This window comes from Colius striatus, chromosome 15, assembly GCF_028858725.1.
Source record: "Colius striatus isolate bColStr4 chromosome 15, bColStr4.1.hap1, whole genome shotgun sequence".
In the NCBI taxonomy this organism is placed as follows: Eukaryota; Metazoa; Chordata; class Aves; order Coliiformes; family Coliidae; genus Colius; species Colius striatus.
Window position 1 is genome coordinate 17006923 of NC_084773.1, and position 21608 is coordinate 17028530.

A 21608-nucleotide genomic window follows, 5' to 3' on the forward strand; every position below is an offset into this window, starting at 1 on the left:
GGCTTCTTAGAACTATTACATAAAGAAATCTATAACATTTCCCAAATTAGACTTCCTCCGGGTTTCAAGGAGGTTCAAAACAGTAACTCTGCAAGTAATCTGGAGTAAGTCCTTCCTGGCCATGCATAGCATGGTCTGGCTAACTAAATATTCCATCATTATTCCATTCTCAGTTAGCAATTATTTATTGAATGCTGCTAAATACATTTTGTAACTTTGGCACTGAACACGAAACAAGACTAAAGAGATGCAACAGGCAAGCTGTCATTGGTGTTCCCCTGCCATTTCAGGATGAGGAGTAGCATTGCTCATATAATAAAGGTGTTTAATCAGAGTCAGTCTTTGCAGATAGGATTTTAAAAAGTGTTTAAATCATGACCCAGAAGCATGGAAAACAATTACCATTCCCACTCAGCATTTGTCGCTACTAACTCAAACAGTTGATATCTAATAATCAAAAAGTAATGGAACAGAAATCAAGTGTGAGTTGGACCTTCACATGCGAGAACAGCAACGGCTGTGCTGGGAGGGATAGACCCCAGTGTTGGGATCACAGTCCCCATTGACACACCAGCTACAGGTTACAGCCATAAGCAGCTGTGCATGTATGCAGTTACCGGATTTTTCAAGCTAGTGCAATACAAGTTCATGCAATACCTGCTCCTCTGTCACCACAGACTAGATGGAATCGCCCCACAATCTTAATATGTGGCCCATTTCACAGTGGCAATGCCATGAAAACCAGCATTCAAAGCATCACCATCTTCTCCCATCACAAGAAATCAATTTTTGTGACATTAAACAAATACTATTTCAGAGGCAACCGCCGCTTCTTGACATGACTGAAGAAATAATTTCTCATTGATTGTGCTGTTCCACTAAACTGCAACCATGAAAACATGTCTGCTTTCTGTTTCCATCTTACATCACTGCCCTGGCTCCCATTCTCATTCACTTTAAAGTGCTCAGGCATTTTCTATGGCCTTTAACTACAATGAAGCAAGTGTTGGTCCTGGTGCAGAGGTGTACTTATCAGCAATCTGCCAGGACACACAGGGTAGGTAATATTCACAAGTAGCTTTTTCTTAGTGGGCGTAATAATGACTCCACCATATTTAAGATCTTCACTGGTTGGATTTGGTCCAGCAATTTCAAAAAAGTATTGAGTCAGTGAACAGTTAGAAGGATTGTAAAATTATATATGTCCTGGGTCTTTAGAAAGTTTTAGTCCTTTTGGGCTAAATGGTGTTTGAAATACAAGATGCACACATGGTTCCCCTTTTGGAAAGCACTCTGAATTCAACAGTATCACTAAATACAATAATACTCAGTCATCACTAGTTGTCTGCATCAGTCCCAGTTCCATTTACTCTGAAGTATTGCATAATTAATTCAGAACATGCTGGACTGCTGGATTGACAAGTACCACAATACACAAGAGCATGAAATGGAACAGACTAACTAAAGGGAAGGATGAAACAACTTGCTCAGGACAAAAAGCAAAGCATTGTTCTTGCCACTTGTAGCTAATCCCAATACTTGGAACAAGACACCAACATAGGGATCTACTTAACAGCAGCCTTTTCATACAACTGTTAGAAATACATAAATCATCTCTTGATTATACTGTATCATCTCCTAATGAATGTACAGGAGGGAATCCCTGCACATATCTATGTTTTCCCCTTAAAATTCTGAAATTCCCCTTCAACACCCCAATTTCCTATGGATTATTTCATGTGTCCGCCACCTAGAGATGTTCTGGCCTCTCCATGGATCTTCCATCATCTATCTCCTGGGGCACACACAGTACCACTCCCAAAGGGTCAATCCCAGAGCTACATTAATAATGCTAGCCAATTACCTTCTCTGAATGACACAATTAACCCTAATGAAGAAATCTCTCTCTTTCTAAAAAATCCTTCAAAGCAACTTTTCCTTTAGGCTTTTAAGCCAACCAGATAAATTCAACAGACAAAATAGCCCCATAAGTCAGCCAGCCCCAATTTCCATCACATGGGACCAGGTAACACATTCAGCCAGTGCACATGGCTTGTATTGATTAGTTTCAAACAGGTTTGTGTCACTGTATCTGCAAGGAACTTCAGAAGGAGGTGAACAAGTTGCAAGAAACTTGTTTCATTCCAAGATTAAGGGCCATAATAGAGGTGAAGCCTGTACCAGCTCCAAGTTTGCATTTTTCCCTACATAGTAATTTTTCCTTACTTTATTATCTCCACATCCTGCCTAGCATCATCACTGAGACCTGTGGCTGGGATTAAGCCTCTTCTACATACCGAAAAGGAACTACTGTGGAATTACTGTTGAGAATCCAGTCACCAGGTGTCACTGCTCCAGCATTTATAAACCCTGCTGCTCTGGGGAAATAGTCTGTGGTTTCATCCCTTATTTCCTGCTTGCAACCAACAGCAATACCTTTATTCTACTCAATACCTTATTCATCCTAGTAAATATTTCCTCTTAAACTTACACACAAAGGAAGCAGGTGTCCTGTTTTCCAAAATACATCTTGCTGTCATTTCAGTTACAGTATTTACTGATTGGACAAGAATAACAAAAAGAAACAAGACATCTAGAAACAAGGTATCTATCAACTCTCAAGATTTAGTTCCAAGAGACCAGAAGTCAACAAATTTTAAAAACCCTCTTGTTCTATTGATTGAAATTCAGTTTCTAGCTACCCAAAAATGGTCCCATTATTAGAGTTTTAATTTTTGTTGGACTTTCCCATACTGCAGAGAGAGCCTTGACTATACAAATCTCTTTTCTCTTTACTATACTGACTCAGCAGACAAATATCTGAAAAATACACTGACACTAAGATGAACTGCCCACACTTTCACCTTAATGGATTGTTAGCCTCAGAGGCAAACTGGATCCCATTTAAATGCTGGCACACATATAAAGTATCTTAGGTCCGAGCACTCAGCATAAAATCATGGCATTTAGTCAAGAAACATGTGATATTATAAATGTATAATGCTACACAAAATGTTGTTACAAATGTTAAGTAATATAATTTACATTTTAAATAGGCTCCTAAATGCAGATAGTGCTCCATGTTACATGAAGAACGTGAGATTGCTCAAGGTCAAATGTAATTACAAAGCCTGCTAAGATGAGGATCATTTTTTAAGCAGTGGGAAATTAAATTATTTGTCCATGCTATCTGGCAGTAAATACCTGCCTGTTTTAATTGCTGTTGATATAGCCTAATAAAAACTGGAAGCGAAACGCTCATGCTCAGTTTCAGTTCCCTTCCCAGGTAAAGTTCTACCTGACATTCAGCAAGCTGAGAGGGCCACTGCTGCGGCCTGACCCACACCAGGTCCATGGGCACATCATCTACCCACTGGCTGACTCAGCCCCCAGCTCTTTGAAGATCTAGTATGGGAAAATGTGCTCTTGTGAGGACAATGTTCTCTTGTGAGAAGAGGAAACTGAAGACAAAGCTGTGCCTCTCCTGGATACATAGAGGCAAGGAGGAGAAGATTAAGTAGGGAGAAAGTCACATGAAAGCTGGGAGAATGCGTTCTAACTTGAACAGTTGAATTACTTGGACGAAAAAAGAAAAGGAACATATAGCTGTGTTCTGCTGCTGCCATCCAGTGGGCAGCTTGAGCAGAAAGTACAGATCGATGGCTAACAAGGGCTGAGGCACTGTCAGATTGATGCTGATTTTGCACCTTGCTGTCAAAGCCATCCATGACGAAAGTTTTCAGAGAAAGTAAAATAAGGCAGGTGCTGAATAAGAAGCCGATGGAACAGGCACAAGGACAAAGGAGACACTCTGCTGCTTCAGTTCGTTCCTAGCACTGCCTGTGAAATCACTCCACGGACTTGAGCACTTCGATCCTGCAGCTGTTTAGCTGTTTTAAGATGCTGAAGCTGACAGAGGGATGGTAACACAGAGCTTTGTAACACGCAGGATCTCTGCTTATACCCTCAGAAATGTCAAGTCTTCAAATCTACAAATTTGCTCACAGTTAAAAGGGAAGTTCAGACACCACCTTCATAGAATCACAGAATGGTAGGTTCTACCTTGCATACACACATTTGAAAAATCCTATTGGCTGCTAATCTGCAGTGATAGGTATCAAAATATCTTGTTAAATCTGGCTTTAAAAGCCTGTATCTGCCTTTTCTCAGTACTTGGGAGCTCAGAATATAGATGTGTAGAGCAAAATGAGACTGATACTCAGCTATCTATTTAGCATTCCCTCATAGATAACAGAGAGCCTCAGAATTGGTAAATGATAGCATAACATTTTCATTATCAACATCATTACTAGTGGATGATGAAGCAGAGGCAGCAACAACAATTTAAAGCCAACTCAAATCATCAGGGTATAGTCTATAGGGCAATTTATGAAGAAGATAAATTTCTGATGCTAATAGGACTCTACAACAAGACACCAACAGACAAGAACTCCTCCAGTAAATCAAGGAGAATGTGAGGGAAGGAGGAAGAAGTGGACTGACTTGGGAACAGGAGAGAGGAAAAGACAAAGTTGCCCTCAGCAGTCTAGCTGAACCTTCATCATATTTCCTGCAAAATTCTTACAAGCAATATAAAAATACCATTTAATCCACAATAACAAATCCCACTACACAGAGCTCTCCCAAACAGGAGCACGGATGTAGCAGCCAACAAAGGGGATGATGCCTGCCTTTGGGTGTATGGGAGGAAGCAGGTGAACTGTGGCCCAGTGAATACAAAACACCAAGCCCAGGACCCTCTCAGTGCTTAATTTCAGAAGGATTAATTTATGATGGTTATGTTTTTCCAGCGAAGAGATGTCTTTGCTTTGCCTCTTTAGCAAAGCACAAAAATCCCATTTACCTTTTAAAACAATTAACTGTAGCATTAAAGCCCTGGTAAATCACACACGTTTCATAGACAAGACTTACACAATACATCATATGAAGAACTATCTCAGCCTTTATACATTTCAACCAGGTTACTGTTTAACCACGTTTTCAACTTTAACTCTTTTTTGGATACAAGACAAGCAGAATTCACTGAAGATATGCAATATATTATTTAATCTGTGATTCTAGTCAAGACAGTATGTAATCATTAGTGCAGGCCTGTTTATCTCCCTCTTGTTTCATCATTCAGTAATTTAAATGGGATTTTTGAATTTCAATTGGCTTATCAAGTGCTCAATGACATCATGAGATCCTGTCTTCACTGAAAATGATTTCTGCTCTTTCTTCTTCCTTGAAGACTGTCATGTCCTGCTCACTCTATCAATCAGCCTGACATTATCTTCTTTCCACAGAGCAGATAGCTTAAGTCATCAGATTTACGCAAAAAATAACAAGTAGCTCTCATTGCCCCTGAGAGCACTTTGCAATTGGATGTTGTTCTTTATACACACTCCTTCTGAAGCACAGTGTTTATCCTTGTGTATTTCATACTGTCTTCTTTTTGTGTTCATCAGTTCTTTGCTTAATGCTTTATTTACTGTTATTTATAACATCAATGACTTCTTTTTTAAAAAAAAGAGTTACTTGCTGATTTTCAGATACTAAAACAAAGGTAAAAAGGAAGAGGTATATAAGAAAGTTAAATACAGGGATATTTAAGAAATCCATTAACGCAGATTGGAATTAAGATCTGAAATCCACACTCATACACTAGCACAACTCATCTGCTAAAACACAGGCCTCTAAATATACCCCAGCACACAGATAACTCCAGTGATCAGCATCTTCCTTTCACGCTTCTGGCCCTGTGTAGCATCTCCAATATAGATCAAAAGTACCTTTGCTTTCATTTAAGCCTGTCATCTCACTCTTCAACTAACCAGCTTCACTCCAACTTCACAGGGAAAGAAAAGGTGCCTCACTAAAAATGGCTTATTGTTTTGTGGGAACCTGAATGTGACATATCGTGGTGCTGTCTGAGGTCTTGATGGTGGTTTCAACCACTAAGGTTGGCCAAATGGTGGTGGGGAGTGGTACTGCCCTTGATCCTGATTTAAGACTAATGGGATGAAGCTGGAACACAAAAAGTTCCACTTATATTTAAGAAAAAACTATTTCACTGTTCAGGTGAGGGAGCCCTGGCACAGGCTGCCCAGAGGGGGTGTGGAGTCTCCTTCCTTTGAGGTTTTCAAGACCTGCCTGGACATGTTCCTATGCGACCTGATCTAGGTGACCCTGCTTCTGCAGGGGGGCTGGACTAGATGATCTCTAAAGGTCCCTTCCAATCCCTATCATTCTATGATTCTATAAGTCTGGAGGTCTGCATGGACTGAAGAGTGATGCTATCAACCAGTCATTTGAATGTGGCAATGCCAGAGTGCTGTTGGCACCTCCTAAGATATGTGCCACCTGAGCCATCACAGCTGCTGGACGACTGAAGGCTAAGAGGGGCCCTGGTATTCTGACTTTCTACATAGTAAGGAGAGAGAGTTTTACTACCTGTTACTGCATTTCTCATCAGGGATCTGAGCAGTGTGCAGCAACGTTTCCTCCTCAGTTAGCATTGTTTGTGATTTAGCAAGAGTCATCATGTTACTGGGGCGGGGGGGGGGGGGGGGGGTCGTATACTTCTCTGCCAGAAGTCCATACATATTGCTTCTCAAATCTAAGTTACCTTAGTGTTACCTGAGACAGAAGAACCCCCAACTTTTTCTCTCCCCATTCCCACAGACAAATGGCAAACCAGTTCTTAGTGAACATCCTAATATAAGAGCAGTGGCAATTAGCAACATCCATCTGCTGAGGCTGACCTAAAACAGACATCTTTTCATTGCTTGTCCTATGACTGAATTCATCATTTCACAACATACAGTTTTCCCTTGGTCAAGGAATGATTTTGCTAATACTGTTTTTAATCTAACACATCTCAAACTGAAAGCCCATGTCATACTCTCTAAAAAAAATTAGGGTAAGAATAAAGTATTTAGCAGTGAATGGAAAACTATAGCAATTTTAAAACTGCCATTTCTTTGCACAGTCTTTTAACTAACTCAGCTAACAGATGTTGGACTAGGAAATATTGGAAATAAGTTTGATAAGGAGCTTACTGGTCACTTGTCAGCTTTGATAGGTGTATACCTTCACTATAGTTGGCCAATGATGGTATTTAAGTACTGCTCTGTGTTGTTTGCATAAATAGAAGCCCAGCTGCCAAGTCACAGGCAAGGCAATCTAAATATGACCTCTGGCACTGGTCTGTAACTGAGTCCAATTTGTTCCCAAGACCTGGAAGCATTCACCATGCACACATGTGTGCTTCAGCCCCCCATCTGTTAAATGAGAATAATCACACTTCATCTGTAAAGCACTTCGTATTCTGCTGACAGACACCTTGTATTGTTTTGATTTCATTGAGTCTGGCTGCCAGAGCTACTGCAGCATATCACCATTTACTTAGACTGAAGCACTGGGGCAAAGACACTTCTCTCTTATTCAGAGGCTATGCAGAGAGAATGCTGGATCACCTTTATCCCTCTGGTAAACTGGTCATTCTGCAGCCATAGTTCTTTTTAATGCTGTTTTGATGCAGTTCTTGCTACAGCTGAAAGAAGAATGAAAATGATTCTGCAAAAAACGCTCCTCGGGTTTTGGTTCTGATCCAGAATTCAGTTAATCCAAATCCCTTGATACTGGGGAAGGGTCAGGAAAATGCTTTCCACAGTCACTGTTGGATTAGATTTGTTCTCCCAGAAGAGAGCATGTTTTCAGAGCAAACTCTTTTTCTCTCCAGCTTGGCACAAACTACCATGTGATACAGTCTGATAAAAGGATGTTTCTTTACATTAGCATAGCAGACTTATTTGTCAGTGGTAGACTAATTATCTTGGCTTCTTGTTCAGGGACTGTGGCATCCCTTGCAGTAAATTGCATTTTGCTGAGGGCAGCGGTTTGACTTCATTTTTAAAGAGTAAAGTTTTGGGGGGTTTATATTTCCAGTAAAAACAGTGTGGCAGGGGGAGAAAAATAGCACACCTGCCACAGCGTTTCCAAGTGAAATGTCAAACTACTGGTTTTCCTATGTAGTTCAAACAACAACAAAAAATTGAGCACAGGTCTGATGGTAATATCCACTCTCTTGTTTCCTTCTCATTCTGAAACCTTAGAAAGTCTGAAAAATTAACTCAATGCAAGTAAATTATTAAACTCTACTATGAGCTCCCCCAAAAAAACAGAATCCATTTGGACGCACAGTCAAATAAGTGACAGTCCTAAAAGACAGATTCCAGTGCAATCAGTCTTCTTTTTTAAGATGCATTTAGAAATACTGAAAATAAAAAGACCAGTTCCATTTTATTTCCTCAGTGTCCCAGAAGTGCTAACTCAAGCAGGGTGCACCTAGAGAACAATGAGGACCTCTTTCTACATTCAGACTGTTTTAGATGAGACATGTCAGGTGATTTAGTTTGGGGTTTCTTTGGTTGATTTCTTTCAGTTGGAGGAATACCAGCATCTGCTGAAAGGAGTCCATAGACAGAAATCATTAGCATACCCCTAATTGGGGCCAGACACACTGCTAGGGTGATTTATGCCAATTGATATAACTTGCACATTTTTCAAATAATATTCTGACCTGATTTTCATACTTCCAGCAAATTATATTTCCTAAAGAAAATGTAGGAGTAGTAACAAATATCAGTGACAATATACAGCCTAAGATCTCCCTCCTTGATCTCACCTCAAAATAGTAGATCATCATAAGAGGACAGGATCATTCTTTTGGGTGACCAGTTATTTACCGTGTCTCAGTTAGAAAACCAAAAACTTCCACTGGGGACAAGAGGTGTAGAGTGTTTCACAATTATCACTTGTTCATCAAATGAAATAAACTGGTTCCATAGTTTCCACTAGCTCAATATACTTTTTATTATCTCACCAGACTATGCAAATGACACCACTGGGGGTGGAGAATGTATCAGAAAGCCCCAATACTTTCAGATTGCCTGACACACAGGATAACATAAAAGAGCCGTAAATATGTATTTATAGGGAAAACAGATCTTTTCTTTCTCTTTTTCCATGAAATTGTCCTTTGTTGTATTGTGCATTGTGTTAGGAAGAGAAGTGGATCCAATCTAGTACCTTAGGTCATAGCTATGAATGAGGGAGTTGCATGCTGTTCTCTCCCTTTTTGCACCGTTTGTTGCTGAAGGACACTTGTGCTCTAAGTAAGCAGACTTAGATTAACCAATGCTGTCTTAGAGCCCTTGAACCCTCTCATCTTCATGTCCTGTCCATTGACAAGCCAGGAGCAGCACAGAGGAGGAAGGCCAGCATGCTCTCTATTAATTTTTATTTCCTACAACATAGAAGGAAACCTCTCAAAGAAAAAAAAGAGAGCTATAAAGAAAAGATGTACAGAGCACAAGAGATACTTTAAGCTTTTTCATCCAACCTGAAAATAAGATGCAGAGGAAAGACCACCTTGATACATTTAATTTTTTGCTTTACAATTGCTTGCGATTTAATTTTTGCCATCAGGCATCAACGGTCAATGTGAAACTAAAATCAGCTATGTGCAACACCCTACAAACACCTGTTAATCATGCTCTGTTACACACAGATCCTGCAGTTCCATCCCAGAAGTAAGGCACACCAAGCTAATCAGTAACAACTTGTCTCAGTACAAAAAAAACCAAAACCAGACAGTAGAAGAAATCTGTTTATTCCAAAATATTCACTGCATCATTGGATGCTACTTTAAGGAAACACAGATATAAGACTCATGGAAGGATTGATGTCAGGAAGATGCAAGCAGTAAATAATGTGAAGAGAAATCCTTCCTCACATTTATCTGGTTATTGTTTCTTAAAACAAACAGCTGTGACCATCACTGAACCAAGGCATATGGATGCTGTCCATCAGAGAAACAAAAGCAGAAGAAAGAAGAAGAAAAATAAAGGCAGGCTAAGCACCTAGGCAATAGAAATGTTGATCCTAGAATCTTCCACTCATAACTTCTGTCATTTCCTGAGTATCGTTAAAGATTGTCAACCCTGGAAGATAATGAATGTCAGGTATAGTCTCCACTCCTGTGCTGATGGATAGCATCTCCAGTCTGATGAGCAGAGATTACCCTGCTGAACCCTACAAGACATCTTTAATCTCCTGATTTAGAATCCATTGTCCTCTGCCAGTTGTCACTCTCCTGAAGGAATGCAAGACTGCTGCCAAACACTGACAAACAGATAGCTGCAGCAAAGGGCTATCAGCAGCAATCTGGAGTTGCTCCATCAACAAAACGCTAAAATGTTGTTTAAAAAAATTCCATCTTCAGGTTCTTCCATTATTAATTAAACATTTTCTGGTTTCCAAGAAAAAAAATGCTTGGTTGTACATGTCCTTGAAAGTAGAGACATCAACATTGTAAACTTTCAATCTAACATCAAGAGGCAGCTCTCTGGTAGGGGAAAATACCATGCACTGAGCACTTCTTCACACAGCCTGAGCAGGCTGGGCACAAGTGGGGCACGTTTGCCACTAAGTCTGACATTAAATTTCCTCCTCTTAAATACAGGGTGAATATTTTATACCTACCTACCTACAATTAAAACCATGGTAAAATGGAAGCCAGCATGGATGGCAAGCATGTCCTCACCTGCTTCTGAACCACCCTTCACCTGGCAGCACAGACAAAAACACACACTAAGCCTAAACCACCAAATCAACAGAAACTACTATCCATTTCCATGGGCTTTTATTCAAGCCTGTACAATCGCTCACTCGGGATGAAACTCTCCAGTAGTACGAGGCCTTACAATTACATTAAAATGTGACTTTAAGTTTGGGCCAGGCTCTGTGCTGCTATTATAATTAATGTAATTGCAAGGCTGTGGCAGTGCAGCCCATGTAGTAAGCACAGACGTGTCGATCAATAACAGAAGAGGCCCTAAAGCAATTTCCATCCCTCAAAACGGCAGTGATTTGCAAACACTGAATGATGACTTCTGTAAGAATGACTGGCTTAAGCACTAATAAAATCATAACTATGAAGTCTAACTTTTCTGTTGGGACTAAAAACCATGACACATCCAGAGCAGGCTGGAAACTAAATCACAGAAAAATCACAAACTTCCACTTCAGTAGGGTCAGGACTTCATCTTAGGCAAGCCCTTTAATCATTTCAGAGCAAGAAATTCAATGCAAGTCCTTTACATTTCAATCTATTGCCTTCATCACTCAAGCATCCATCCTCCCAAGGACTCAGCCTGTTGACCTCCATGTAAACCCAGAGCAGAGCTCCTGAGTAGAACATGTTCCACTTGTTGCTGCATCACTTTATCCAAATAATCACAGAGGGCAAGATGCTTTCCACCCTCTTTGTGGATTTTCACTTATCTAACCATTCTCTCCTCACATTAGCACAAGCCCACTCATTTGCAATAAGGTAATTTTTTACAATACAAGCTCCAAATTTGGGAGAAGCAGACTGAAAGAAAAAAAAAGAGCAAAGAAAGCTTTTTTGGTTAGAACTTTGGTCAATGAAATGTAAAGATTATTATTTATTGCAGATAGTAGCTGTATAAGAACGATGCTGTCAATGTAAAGTGAATAAAATAAAGGCAGTATTTTCACAAGCTTTCCCCAATGGCTTTAAAATAAGGTCACTTTGATCTTGTGGGAAAGAGCTTGGTTTCAGTCTCCTGCTCTACAGATTGATACACTGAACTTGGCCATTTGTGTGTTAAATGAGACTCCATCTTATTTTTGTTACAGAACTTTTTGTCCCCTTTTCAAACACAATGAAATATGATATGAAAAACCTACACATTCACCACTTTCTAAGTTTTTCCCCTGGCTCCCTGGAACACACACACACATCTTCTCATACACAATCACATTTCGTGCAGTTAAAGTGCATGTTCATGGAAAATGATGCCAGAAGCTACATTTTACCTTATAAAAGACTGAATTAACTGTGAATTGCTCCTTACTGATAATATAGCTATGCATCCAAATTGAAGACATTGTCAAAATCTGTCATTTATATTCAAAGTTCCAATTGTTATTTAAGGTAATAAAAAAAGTAGGGGGAGAGAGGGGAATAAAGTATTTCTCTTTTTTTTCATCTCAAAAATAAACATACCAGCAAACTTCAGCAGTGAACTCTGCTCCTATTGCTCAACTGAATTGCTGTCCTGGCTTTGGCTGGAATACAGTTAATGTTCTTTCTAGCAGCTATTAGAAGGCTGTGTTTTGGATTTTGGATGAGAATAACATCGATAACACCCTGATGTTTTAGTTGCTGCTGTGGAGTGCTTACATCAAGTCAAGGACATTTCAGCTTCTCCCCCTGCCCTGCCAGCAGAGGCTGGGGATGCACAAGAAGCTGGGAGGCCATACAGCCAAAGCAGCTGACCTGAGCTGGCCAAAGGTATATTCCATACCACAGGACCTCATGGTGAACAACAAAACTGGGGGGAGTTGGCCAGGGGTTGGCTGGGCATTTCTCAGCAGGTGGTGGGCGACTGTATTGTGCATCACTTATTTTGTATATTCTATTACTCTTTTCCCTTCCTTTTTTGTCCCATTGAACTGTCTTTATCTCAAGCTATGAGTTGCACTTCCCCCACCCATCCCCAGTTCTCTCCCCCATCCCACTGGGCAGATGAATAAGCAGCCATGTGGTGCTTAATTGCTGGCTGGGGTTAAAGCATGACAATTGCTTTCTCTGCCTTATTACTTGAAGGGATTACAGCCAGGGCTGTATATTGTAGCTACCCTATATTTAGAAGCTGGATAATAAAACAAATAAATAACACACTGAATAAAACATTAAGATATAAAAGGAGTTAAATAGAACAAAAGGCTAAAGCTTATTGTGCACTAACCATGTCTGCCCCGTTGAAATACAAAGGGTTCATCATTCTAATTAGTAAAATGCACAGTTATGACTTCAATGACAAGAAAGCAGGCGTGGTACCTGGCCTGAGCCCGTTTGGCAGCCTTGCAGGGCCCTCTGCTGGAACTGGGAATAGGGCTGCTGGAAGGAACTCAACCACAATACAAGGGGAGAATGAGAAGCTTGGGGTTTGCCATTTTTCTTCTTGAAAGTAGCAATGTTTCTAATACAAAGCTGCATTTTTTCAGACACACAGCTTTCACTTAAGTAGATGAAGTCCTGGAGCCTGTTTAAGGGAAGATTTTTCCCTCTGACTCTAACAGGGGCAGGATTCTGTCCACAAAGTCCTTTAAATTGTGAAAACTTGCAATTGATGTGGAACAATCCAGCCTACTACTAGACCACCTGAAATCAAAAGCATGAGGTACAAGTCAAAAAAGCAGGCTTGAAGGGTCCCGCAGACCAAAGCCATGTCTGATATATGCCTGGGCACATGAATTGCTATGTTATGTCTAAAGCAGAAACCTTCTGCTGGGATGTTCCCAGTGTCATTTATGCCCACCTGCTGCTCAACCTTTTGAGTCCAGACCAACAGCATCACTGAATCCCTTCTTCATCCTTCAGATGAACTGTGATGTTCACTACTTCTTCACATGACACCTGGTAACACATCCCATGCTGACAACTCATCAAGGTTTAACCTGTCATAGGCTGCTGTTCCTCCCTCCCTATGTAATAGAGGGCAGTGAAGCACGTATCTGCCCAGCTTGTTAGTGTGGTCGCTAGGTTTGAGAGAGGATTCTTCTACTCCTCCAGGGTACTGATTTCTCTTTGCCATTTGGGACACAGAAAAGAATTCTTAAGCACCTAGTTCAACACATACCCCGTGTACTGCCTTCAGCAGGTCTGGTTTGCTGACCATCAAGGGTCATCACCTCAGGTGAGCATCATCACATAAAACACAACAGTTTCAAAAAAAGCCAAGCTGCACTGGCAATTTGTGACCAAAACTGCTCAGCTGGCTACATCAACTAATGGTCTGCATGAGGTGACCTGAGGAAGTGTCTTTTCAATGTCTCATCATTTGTGGATCCTGACTTATAACAGTGAGATGGAAACATTTTTTTTGTGGTACTAAATGTATGTTGCTTCATCCAGCACAGCATGGAATTCACAGTTATATCGGTATCAGTTAGGTACTCTAGGAAGCTGAAATACTGCCCAACCTTAAGTAGCTATAGTAAGGTTGGTGCCTATGTTTCCCTCAGCTATTGTCAGGGCTGAAGAGGAACTCTTCTGAAGAGGAACAAAGCCAGATAAATATTCTGACATGTCTTCTCTCTATAGATGTATAGAGAGCCTGCTGAAATAAACTGCATAAGCACCATCTTCAGGATATAATGGTAATGCAAAGGAGCACTTCTCCTCTACCTCTTGCCTAGTTGTCAGAGACAAGTGGAAAAACACAAGAGACAAAAGGATACTGCCATGGCTGGATGAAGAAACATAAAGGATAGGAGATGGAAGGAAAACAGTTGTCTCTAGCCCATCTGTGGTCTAAACCAGATAAGTTAAAAATTACCTTGAAAATAAGGAACCAATACCTTATATGGAGAGTCTAAAGACTTCAGCCAAAGGATATCCTTAATATGACCACCAGAGATCACTATAAGCCACAAAAGACCAAAGTGGAAGGCCCTCAGAGACTTAAACCACTTGTAATGATCATGCAAATACAATAATTAGTTCCAGGAAATGTAGGAATATGTATAACTATTCAAGGAAGTTTGATACATATGGATGTAACAGCATTACATAAGCTTTACCCAAGGAAGCTTATGGCACGCCTGTTAGGAGGAGCCCGAATAAAGCAATGCCTGCTTTTTAACTCTAATTGGTGTTGAGAAGTTTCTGCCCAATTTCGGTGACATAGTTAACTCTGCCAGTAAAAGCAATTACAACATTTGAATGAAAAATAGGCTGTGGCCTCCAAATTGGGCTCAAGATCCTAATTGCGTCAAAGCAGTAGCAGGATTGTCTTGGTAGATTGAACAGTCTCTTTCTCCTCTAACAGTTATTTGATGGTAGCAAATATTTTGCAGAACAAAAGAAAGAACCATGTCTGTCTTACACTTCATTACAGTGAAGAGGCCTTTTTTGTCAAAGGGATTGTTCAGTGGCGTTCTCTCCCACTTCTCAGAAATAGGATGGTTATTGGGTCCTTAAAGATCTACTCTCTGTTCCTGGCTGAATACTGCAGAGACAACTGTCAAATACCATTCTTTCAGGCACCATCTAACATAACCAAAGTCAATAATTGTCTTCTCCTAGATGAAATCCCTTACAAACAGCAGTGTTTTGAAAAGAAAAAAGTCAATCCCCACTTTTCATCTTAAATACTGTTGTCTGCTGTTGGTTAATAAAGCTTCTTAGCTTTGATGAGCAAGCATTTTTTCAAAAATGACCAGTGATGGCAAGTACATAGCTTGAAACACAGCATGTCTTTCCCACCTCAGTACATACCTGTCAGGTTACAGCTGCTTGACCTAAGAGACAGCAGACAAGGTCTTTGCCAAACCTAAAGCTTAAATTCATCCCTGTAATGTGCTTTAGGACCATTTCACTTTCAAAAACATTATAGTTGCCTACTGACTGCAAAAATTTAATCTCAGTTGCCATCCAAGAACAAGCTAATTTGTATTAAACAAATGAGACTAATTATTTGCTTTCCACAAAACAGGCTACACTAAAAGCTGTAAATGATTTGCTTTCCTGATGAGCAAGGCATTGTCCTACTCACATATCACATTCTGTCACTGATCTGATCGTACATTAGAATGTCCATCTAGGTGTTGTATCCAATAGCAGAGAGAAGAAGAGGTTGGGAAATGCAGGCCCCTTGAGAAGAGTCTCCCAAGACTCTGTGGTGCCATGTGTCAGACACAAGGAGCTGGAGAATCAAAAACGCAGTGACTATTTTATCTGCTACATGGAATTGTGAAGTGGGATGGCTGTCACTTCAGTGTACAAATAAGAGACACTCAGCTCTAGGGAAGAACACGATACTGTAGTCTAAAAAGGTGCACAAAGGCTACAGCTTTAAGGCTATTTGAAATAACCTGACCAAATAATTTATGAAGAGTAGAACCTGTCTTTTAGCCTACTAGAGAAAGCATGGTATGCAAATCTGCTTAACAGTCGAGCAGCTTGATTGTGTTTTACAGAACTTCTTTAATATAGGAGAAGAAATTCTTGGTGTCAATTAAAAGTACGCAGTCAAGCATTCTGAAACATTATGTTTCAAAGGTTGTCATAATTTGCATAACACGCAATGAATGAGTGTTCATCACAGGAGCCCACAACACGACTACTGTCTTTTTACAGGTATTTTCCTTAGGTACACATGCAAAGTACAGCTTTAAAAGACAATAATAACATTTTCTTTTACAATAAGATTCTCCCCAGAATGACAAAAGCTGCAGAAGGCTGTTTTCCAGATTTTGCTGCATACTCAGCTCTGAAATGCTCTTCTAAGCAGCAGCTGTTTATAGGAAAGGTCAAGAGGGCCTAATTAACTTGTCACTGTGCATAGACCCCCTTCCTCATTGAAGTAATTCAACTAGTTTCCACAACAGCTACATGTAAAATGGTAATACAGATCAGCCTCTAACACTGTATTCACTGAATCACTTTAAGGGCTTTTCCTGCACCATGTCAGTTATTCTCCACAACTCTGTGTTTTAAGACAAACACATACAAGTGCTACACCTCATCAGGGAATGCAGAGCTGGTGACAGGATCAGGCAAGGAGGTGGTTTGTGTAGCTCCTAGATACACACACCGCTGATGTGCTGTGAGCACATGGCCAGCTGTATGCAGGTCACACTCAGTCTTGCTTGCCAGGACTGAAGAGACTTTGGCAAGCATATGAGGAGCCTTCGGCTCCTACCTAGACAACCATCAGAAGCAGCCAGGGCAGAGATCAATAGGTTGTCTCATCTGGAGGATGAAGCCTCTAACAAATGCATCCCCACTTCCTAGCACTGAGCTGAAGTGGATGCTAACATTAGACCTGGACCCACAAGAGTCTGGCTCAGAGCTGGAAACATTACGTATGGATTTAAGGTATGACATCTAATTTAAGAATGAGATTACATCACAAGCAGTAACACTTGAAGACATCCCCAAGCAAGTATGAAGCTAAGTATAGTACTGAGAATGCAGTCATTTCATCACAGTGTTGTAGCCAAGCTTTTGATCTCTTCTAAAAAGTAGAGTTCATAGGTGGTAGTTTTATTCTGTTAACTTACCTTTTTCTCTTCTGAGATCAAAGGTGACATAGGACTAACTCAGCTATCCAGTTTTAGGACTTGTACTGGTATCTTTGCATTAGCATTAGTACATCTATATTCCTTTCTTCTTTCAGGATGGTGTGTCTGCAAAATCCTAGCAGAGGATCCTGTCTGATATCTTTCCATGAAGCCAACCCAGCTTGTTTTGAGCTATTTCTGTCATTTATAGTAAGATACTACATTGTGCCTGGTAGATCTACTCAGCTACAGTAGTGCATTCTCTTAAATCCAGTATCTTTTTCTTTGCCTCACTATGCAAGATAGGAAAAGGAGGAATGTATCACAAGCTGAACTAAACCACAGTTCAGTATCTGTGTTAGTGAAAGAAATGGCTAAGGTAAGTCCAAGGGCTTTGATCTATTGGCCACCAAAGCAAACAATACCATTGTAAGGTATTTTGATAACAACTGGACTAAGAAATAAGATGAAGACACGCTTCAGAATATCTTTGAGTAAGGATAAAGCAAAACTACACATACAAATCCCAAAGTCTTAGCAGTCATGAAGTCACTCCAAACCTGTCTGGTGAGCTTCAGTACGTAAAACTAGTCAAGAAAAAAACATGAAAATTTACAATAACTCTATTTTTTTTCTTGTTGTTGTACTTTTAACCCATTGCACTGATTGTAACATGCTGTCAACAGCCTCATCAATTATCCATCAGTAAAAAGTGGACCCTAACATTCTGTGAGTGGTATTAATTGGTCTCAGTAGCGCATAATGAGTTTAAAAGCTCCTACCTGTGTGCCCCCGGGGATGGTGGCTAGAGGCGGACAACAATTTACAGCAGACCATTAACACATAGACCAGAAAGAGCCAGTCAGATAGAAGCATTGATTTGGCACTGAATCTCATCCTGGAGGCAGAAAAGGAAGCAGTTGAGTGAAAGAACAATGTGAGCAGGGAATAACATAAAAATTTCGTGGGGAAGGAAAAGCTGGAAAGATGCTGAAGAATAACTGATATGGGTTATTACAAGGCAACACTGACAAAATCATACTCATGGATTAGTTGGGATCAATATTTTGTTAAGTATGTTTTATAATTAGAAGCAATGCAGCAGCTACCACACATTGTATTACCCACAAACATAACCTTCTAATAAGACATTTTGAGTGCAATATATTTCCGTGAATCTGAAATAAGGGGTGGGATTTGTTTTGCTATTAAGATCCATTCACATTCAAATTTAAATGTACATATTTGGAAATTGTGCTACTGGTTTTTATCTGCATCAGCTTCAAAATTACAGAAATACCACAGGGAAAAAAAACTGTCTTTCTTACTTAACACGTCTCAGGACATGCTTGCTAAAACTACCAACTCCTATGTCGCCATGCACATAGATTGGCTGGATGTCCCAGCATACTTCATCTGCTGCCTTTCCTGAAGACCAAGAACTTGCTGAGAGTTAAACATTCATGAAACCAGTACCTTAGTCAAACATGCAAAGACTCCCTGCTCTGCCAGGGTGTTAGAAACTGCATTTCAGAAAACATTTGTTCTAAAACAGGCAGATATTGTTACTCATTCATTTTAGGTTCTAATACTAAGACCACAAATCCTCAGCAATTTTGCTGCAAATATCTACAATTAAATCTCTCAATAGCTTTTGTTATACCATTCATCATATACAGAGGTAATCTAATAATTTCCTTAAACTCAGTTATGATGATTTATTACTCATGCAATACGTAAACCGGCATGACGCAGTTGAACCCTTAGATATGATGTTCCACACTTTCAGCAAATGCTGTAAGCAGGAATACATCAAATCAATTAAAGGCAATTTATAGATTTGCATAAATTCAACTAAATACTACTTTCATAGCAGTAATGTTAGTCTGCAGTTAATCAGCACACTGGGATTTGGCCAAGCCTACCATAAACATGCTTATTTGCACCAAAAAGTCCTTTGGGAACTTTTCTCCACTGCAGATTCCAGTTCTGGTTCTTCAAGTATTTTCTAAATAATCTATCTGCATATCTTTAAAATAGCTGAGACTACTCAACCCCATCATTTTTACAAACTAAAATATAATCCCCTTATGCCTGGAGAGCTCTACTGCCAAAGCCAGGTGAAGCATTTGGATCCTGGTTTAAATTTGATAACCATCTACAGATGAACCTATTTTTAGAGCCTGCACAATTTTCCCTTTTGTGCAGCAGAAAACAATTTTGTTCTCTCATTGTGTACAAATGGGAATGTTGGTAAGGCCCAAACAAATCACAAATGCACTTATTAATATTACAAGTTAAGAGATCAAAGGCCTGTTGTATGTAAATATATTTTAGTGACAAACACTACTTCACATCTAAGAATAAAAACACACCGGTGAAAAACCCAGCAAGTTTATATATCCTTGTAGACTTTACCCCAGCCTAAAGACTTCTTTTAAAAAGCTTCACAAATATTGCTAAGAATAACTCATCATATCTACAAATTTAAGAAAAAGAAATGTATATGTAAAGAAGCCTCATTTTAAGGACTGATTTGACAAAAAGGTACCTTTCTTTGCTTTAAGAAGATGCTCTGTTTCAAGCCCAATACGTTGGCACTCTGAATGGAAATAAACCAGTACAGCAAGAAACTGAGGCTCATTTGCAGCAGCATCAGGAGTCTTTTCCTAGCGTGAATCAACCCCAGAAAATAAAGATATCACTGATCCTTGTCTACCCTACAAGTATCCTCTCATGGAGCACTCCCAAGCTAATTCAGAGCAGCTACACTTCAGCTAATAAGCATGGACCTAATCCACCTCTTGCAGACAGCTGAATAACACAATGCTACTGCAGCTAACGGGATTGAGTCACTGTGAAACAGGCATAAATGTTATTATTGATGTTGATTCAATGTTAGCCTAAGGAAACTGACCAGTAAGCTCTGAAATCAACTTACCATTTCAGATTTCAACCTACCAAATCTTCCCTAGGTAACTGTGCCTCATTTTCATGAGGAGAGAGATTAATTCAACCTTAGTTTTCATGTTCTTTCCATAAGAAACACACAGCTTACACCTCACGTACCAGTTACCACTAAAGAGAAAGTCATCATATGCTCATCTTGCAATACCATCCATCTGTTGCTCTAAATGCAAACATTGGAATCTGATCCAAATATCAGGGAAGACCCTAGCTCTGGGGTCATTCTGTAGTATCATAAAGAAGCCAGAGACCTTCCAACAGGTTTCCTGAGGTGTGACTGAAAGCAGGATTTAACCCTTTGGAATTAAACACCACAGGTCAGATACTTAGAGCATGGCCTTTCTGGTGTGAGTGGATGGAAGGGACGGGTATTTAGTTCCAAATCATGCACTGCATGCTCAACAGCTGCTATTTCAGCATGTTAGTGAACCCAGGTGTTCCCACCATTACCAGCACAGGAGCGAAGCACATCCCAGTGGAAATGATTGTGTGCTGATCTAATTTCAAATCCCAGATTGTGAGTTTGACTCTTTTGAAGCCATGGTCTTGGTGTTAGTGAAGGTGAAACAAGGTTTCAAGTTAACAAGTAACCTTACCCCTTTTTAAGTAAGTGTGTTCACTATAAAGCATCAACTTGGTTCTATCCAAACTGAAAGGCTGCAAAAAACATCCAGTACCATTCACATGATACATTTGCAGAGTTTAGTCAGCCTTACAGGTAGACATGACACAAGTCTTCAGCCTGCTAATAAAAAGAAATACAAGAGGATGTTCAAAAAGGCAGGGGAAAACATGAAATTTGGCAGAGAGATGCAGCAAGAGGTGCTGAGCCCTTCAACGTCAGTGGGCTGCGGCTTTCAGAAATGTCAAGCCTTCATTCTCTGTTGGGTTCAAGAGGATATTGTTGCTAACAAGAACAGCAAATCTGTGTCATTTGAAAGATAAAAAGTGCTCTTACCTTGGGGACTTTGCAAGAATTTTGTTCCAGTCAAACACAATTATTTCAGTGTGTTTTTCATAGTTATTCCAGATTCCCATTTGCGGCAGCAAATAAGCCTTTCTGCATTTCAGAATTTTTCCTTTGCTTTGGGGACCTAGAAAGAAAGCCATATTACACTGCAATTAACGTCCAGAATGCTGCTGTGAAATAGACCTTCACTACCAAAATTATTGTTGCACAGTGCCATCTACAGTGCAACCTGAGCTAAAAGGCTGCAGATCGTTCTTTTCACTTGTTTCCACGAGCACGGAGAAAACTGTGATGAGGCAGCTCTGAAATACCACTACAGTAACTAAAGGCAGAGATTGTCATACTAGAAATTACAAATGTAACATGCACAGCTCACTGTGTCCTTAAAACCACGTGCCCTTTTGCCACCCAACCACTGTGAAAGCTTTAAGGTCTAAGACACCACCACAGTGCAAACAGATTTCCACATGATTAAGTGAAACATCCATCAGTTTAAACCAGAGATTAT

At 40.0% G+C, this 21608-nt stretch overlaps 1 protein-coding gene across 1 annotated transcript in view; it reads right to left on the bottom strand.

Annotated features, from left to right (window-relative positions):
* The window catches only part of TAFA4 (TAFA chemokine like family member 4), a 44623-nt gene extending 23455 nt beyond the window's left edge, over positions 1 to 21168 (bottom strand). Inside the window, exons 1-2 of the mRNA XM_010200283.2 lie at positions 21089 to 21168; positions 17946 to 18061 (exon numbers count right to left, since the gene is read on the bottom strand). Coding sequence (XP_010198585.2) covers positions 17946 to 18061; positions 21089 to 21168 — 196 coding nt within the window. The remainder of the gene's footprint in view (positions 1 to 17945; positions 18062 to 21088) is intronic.
* Between the last annotated feature and the right edge of the window lie 440 nt (positions 21169 to 21608).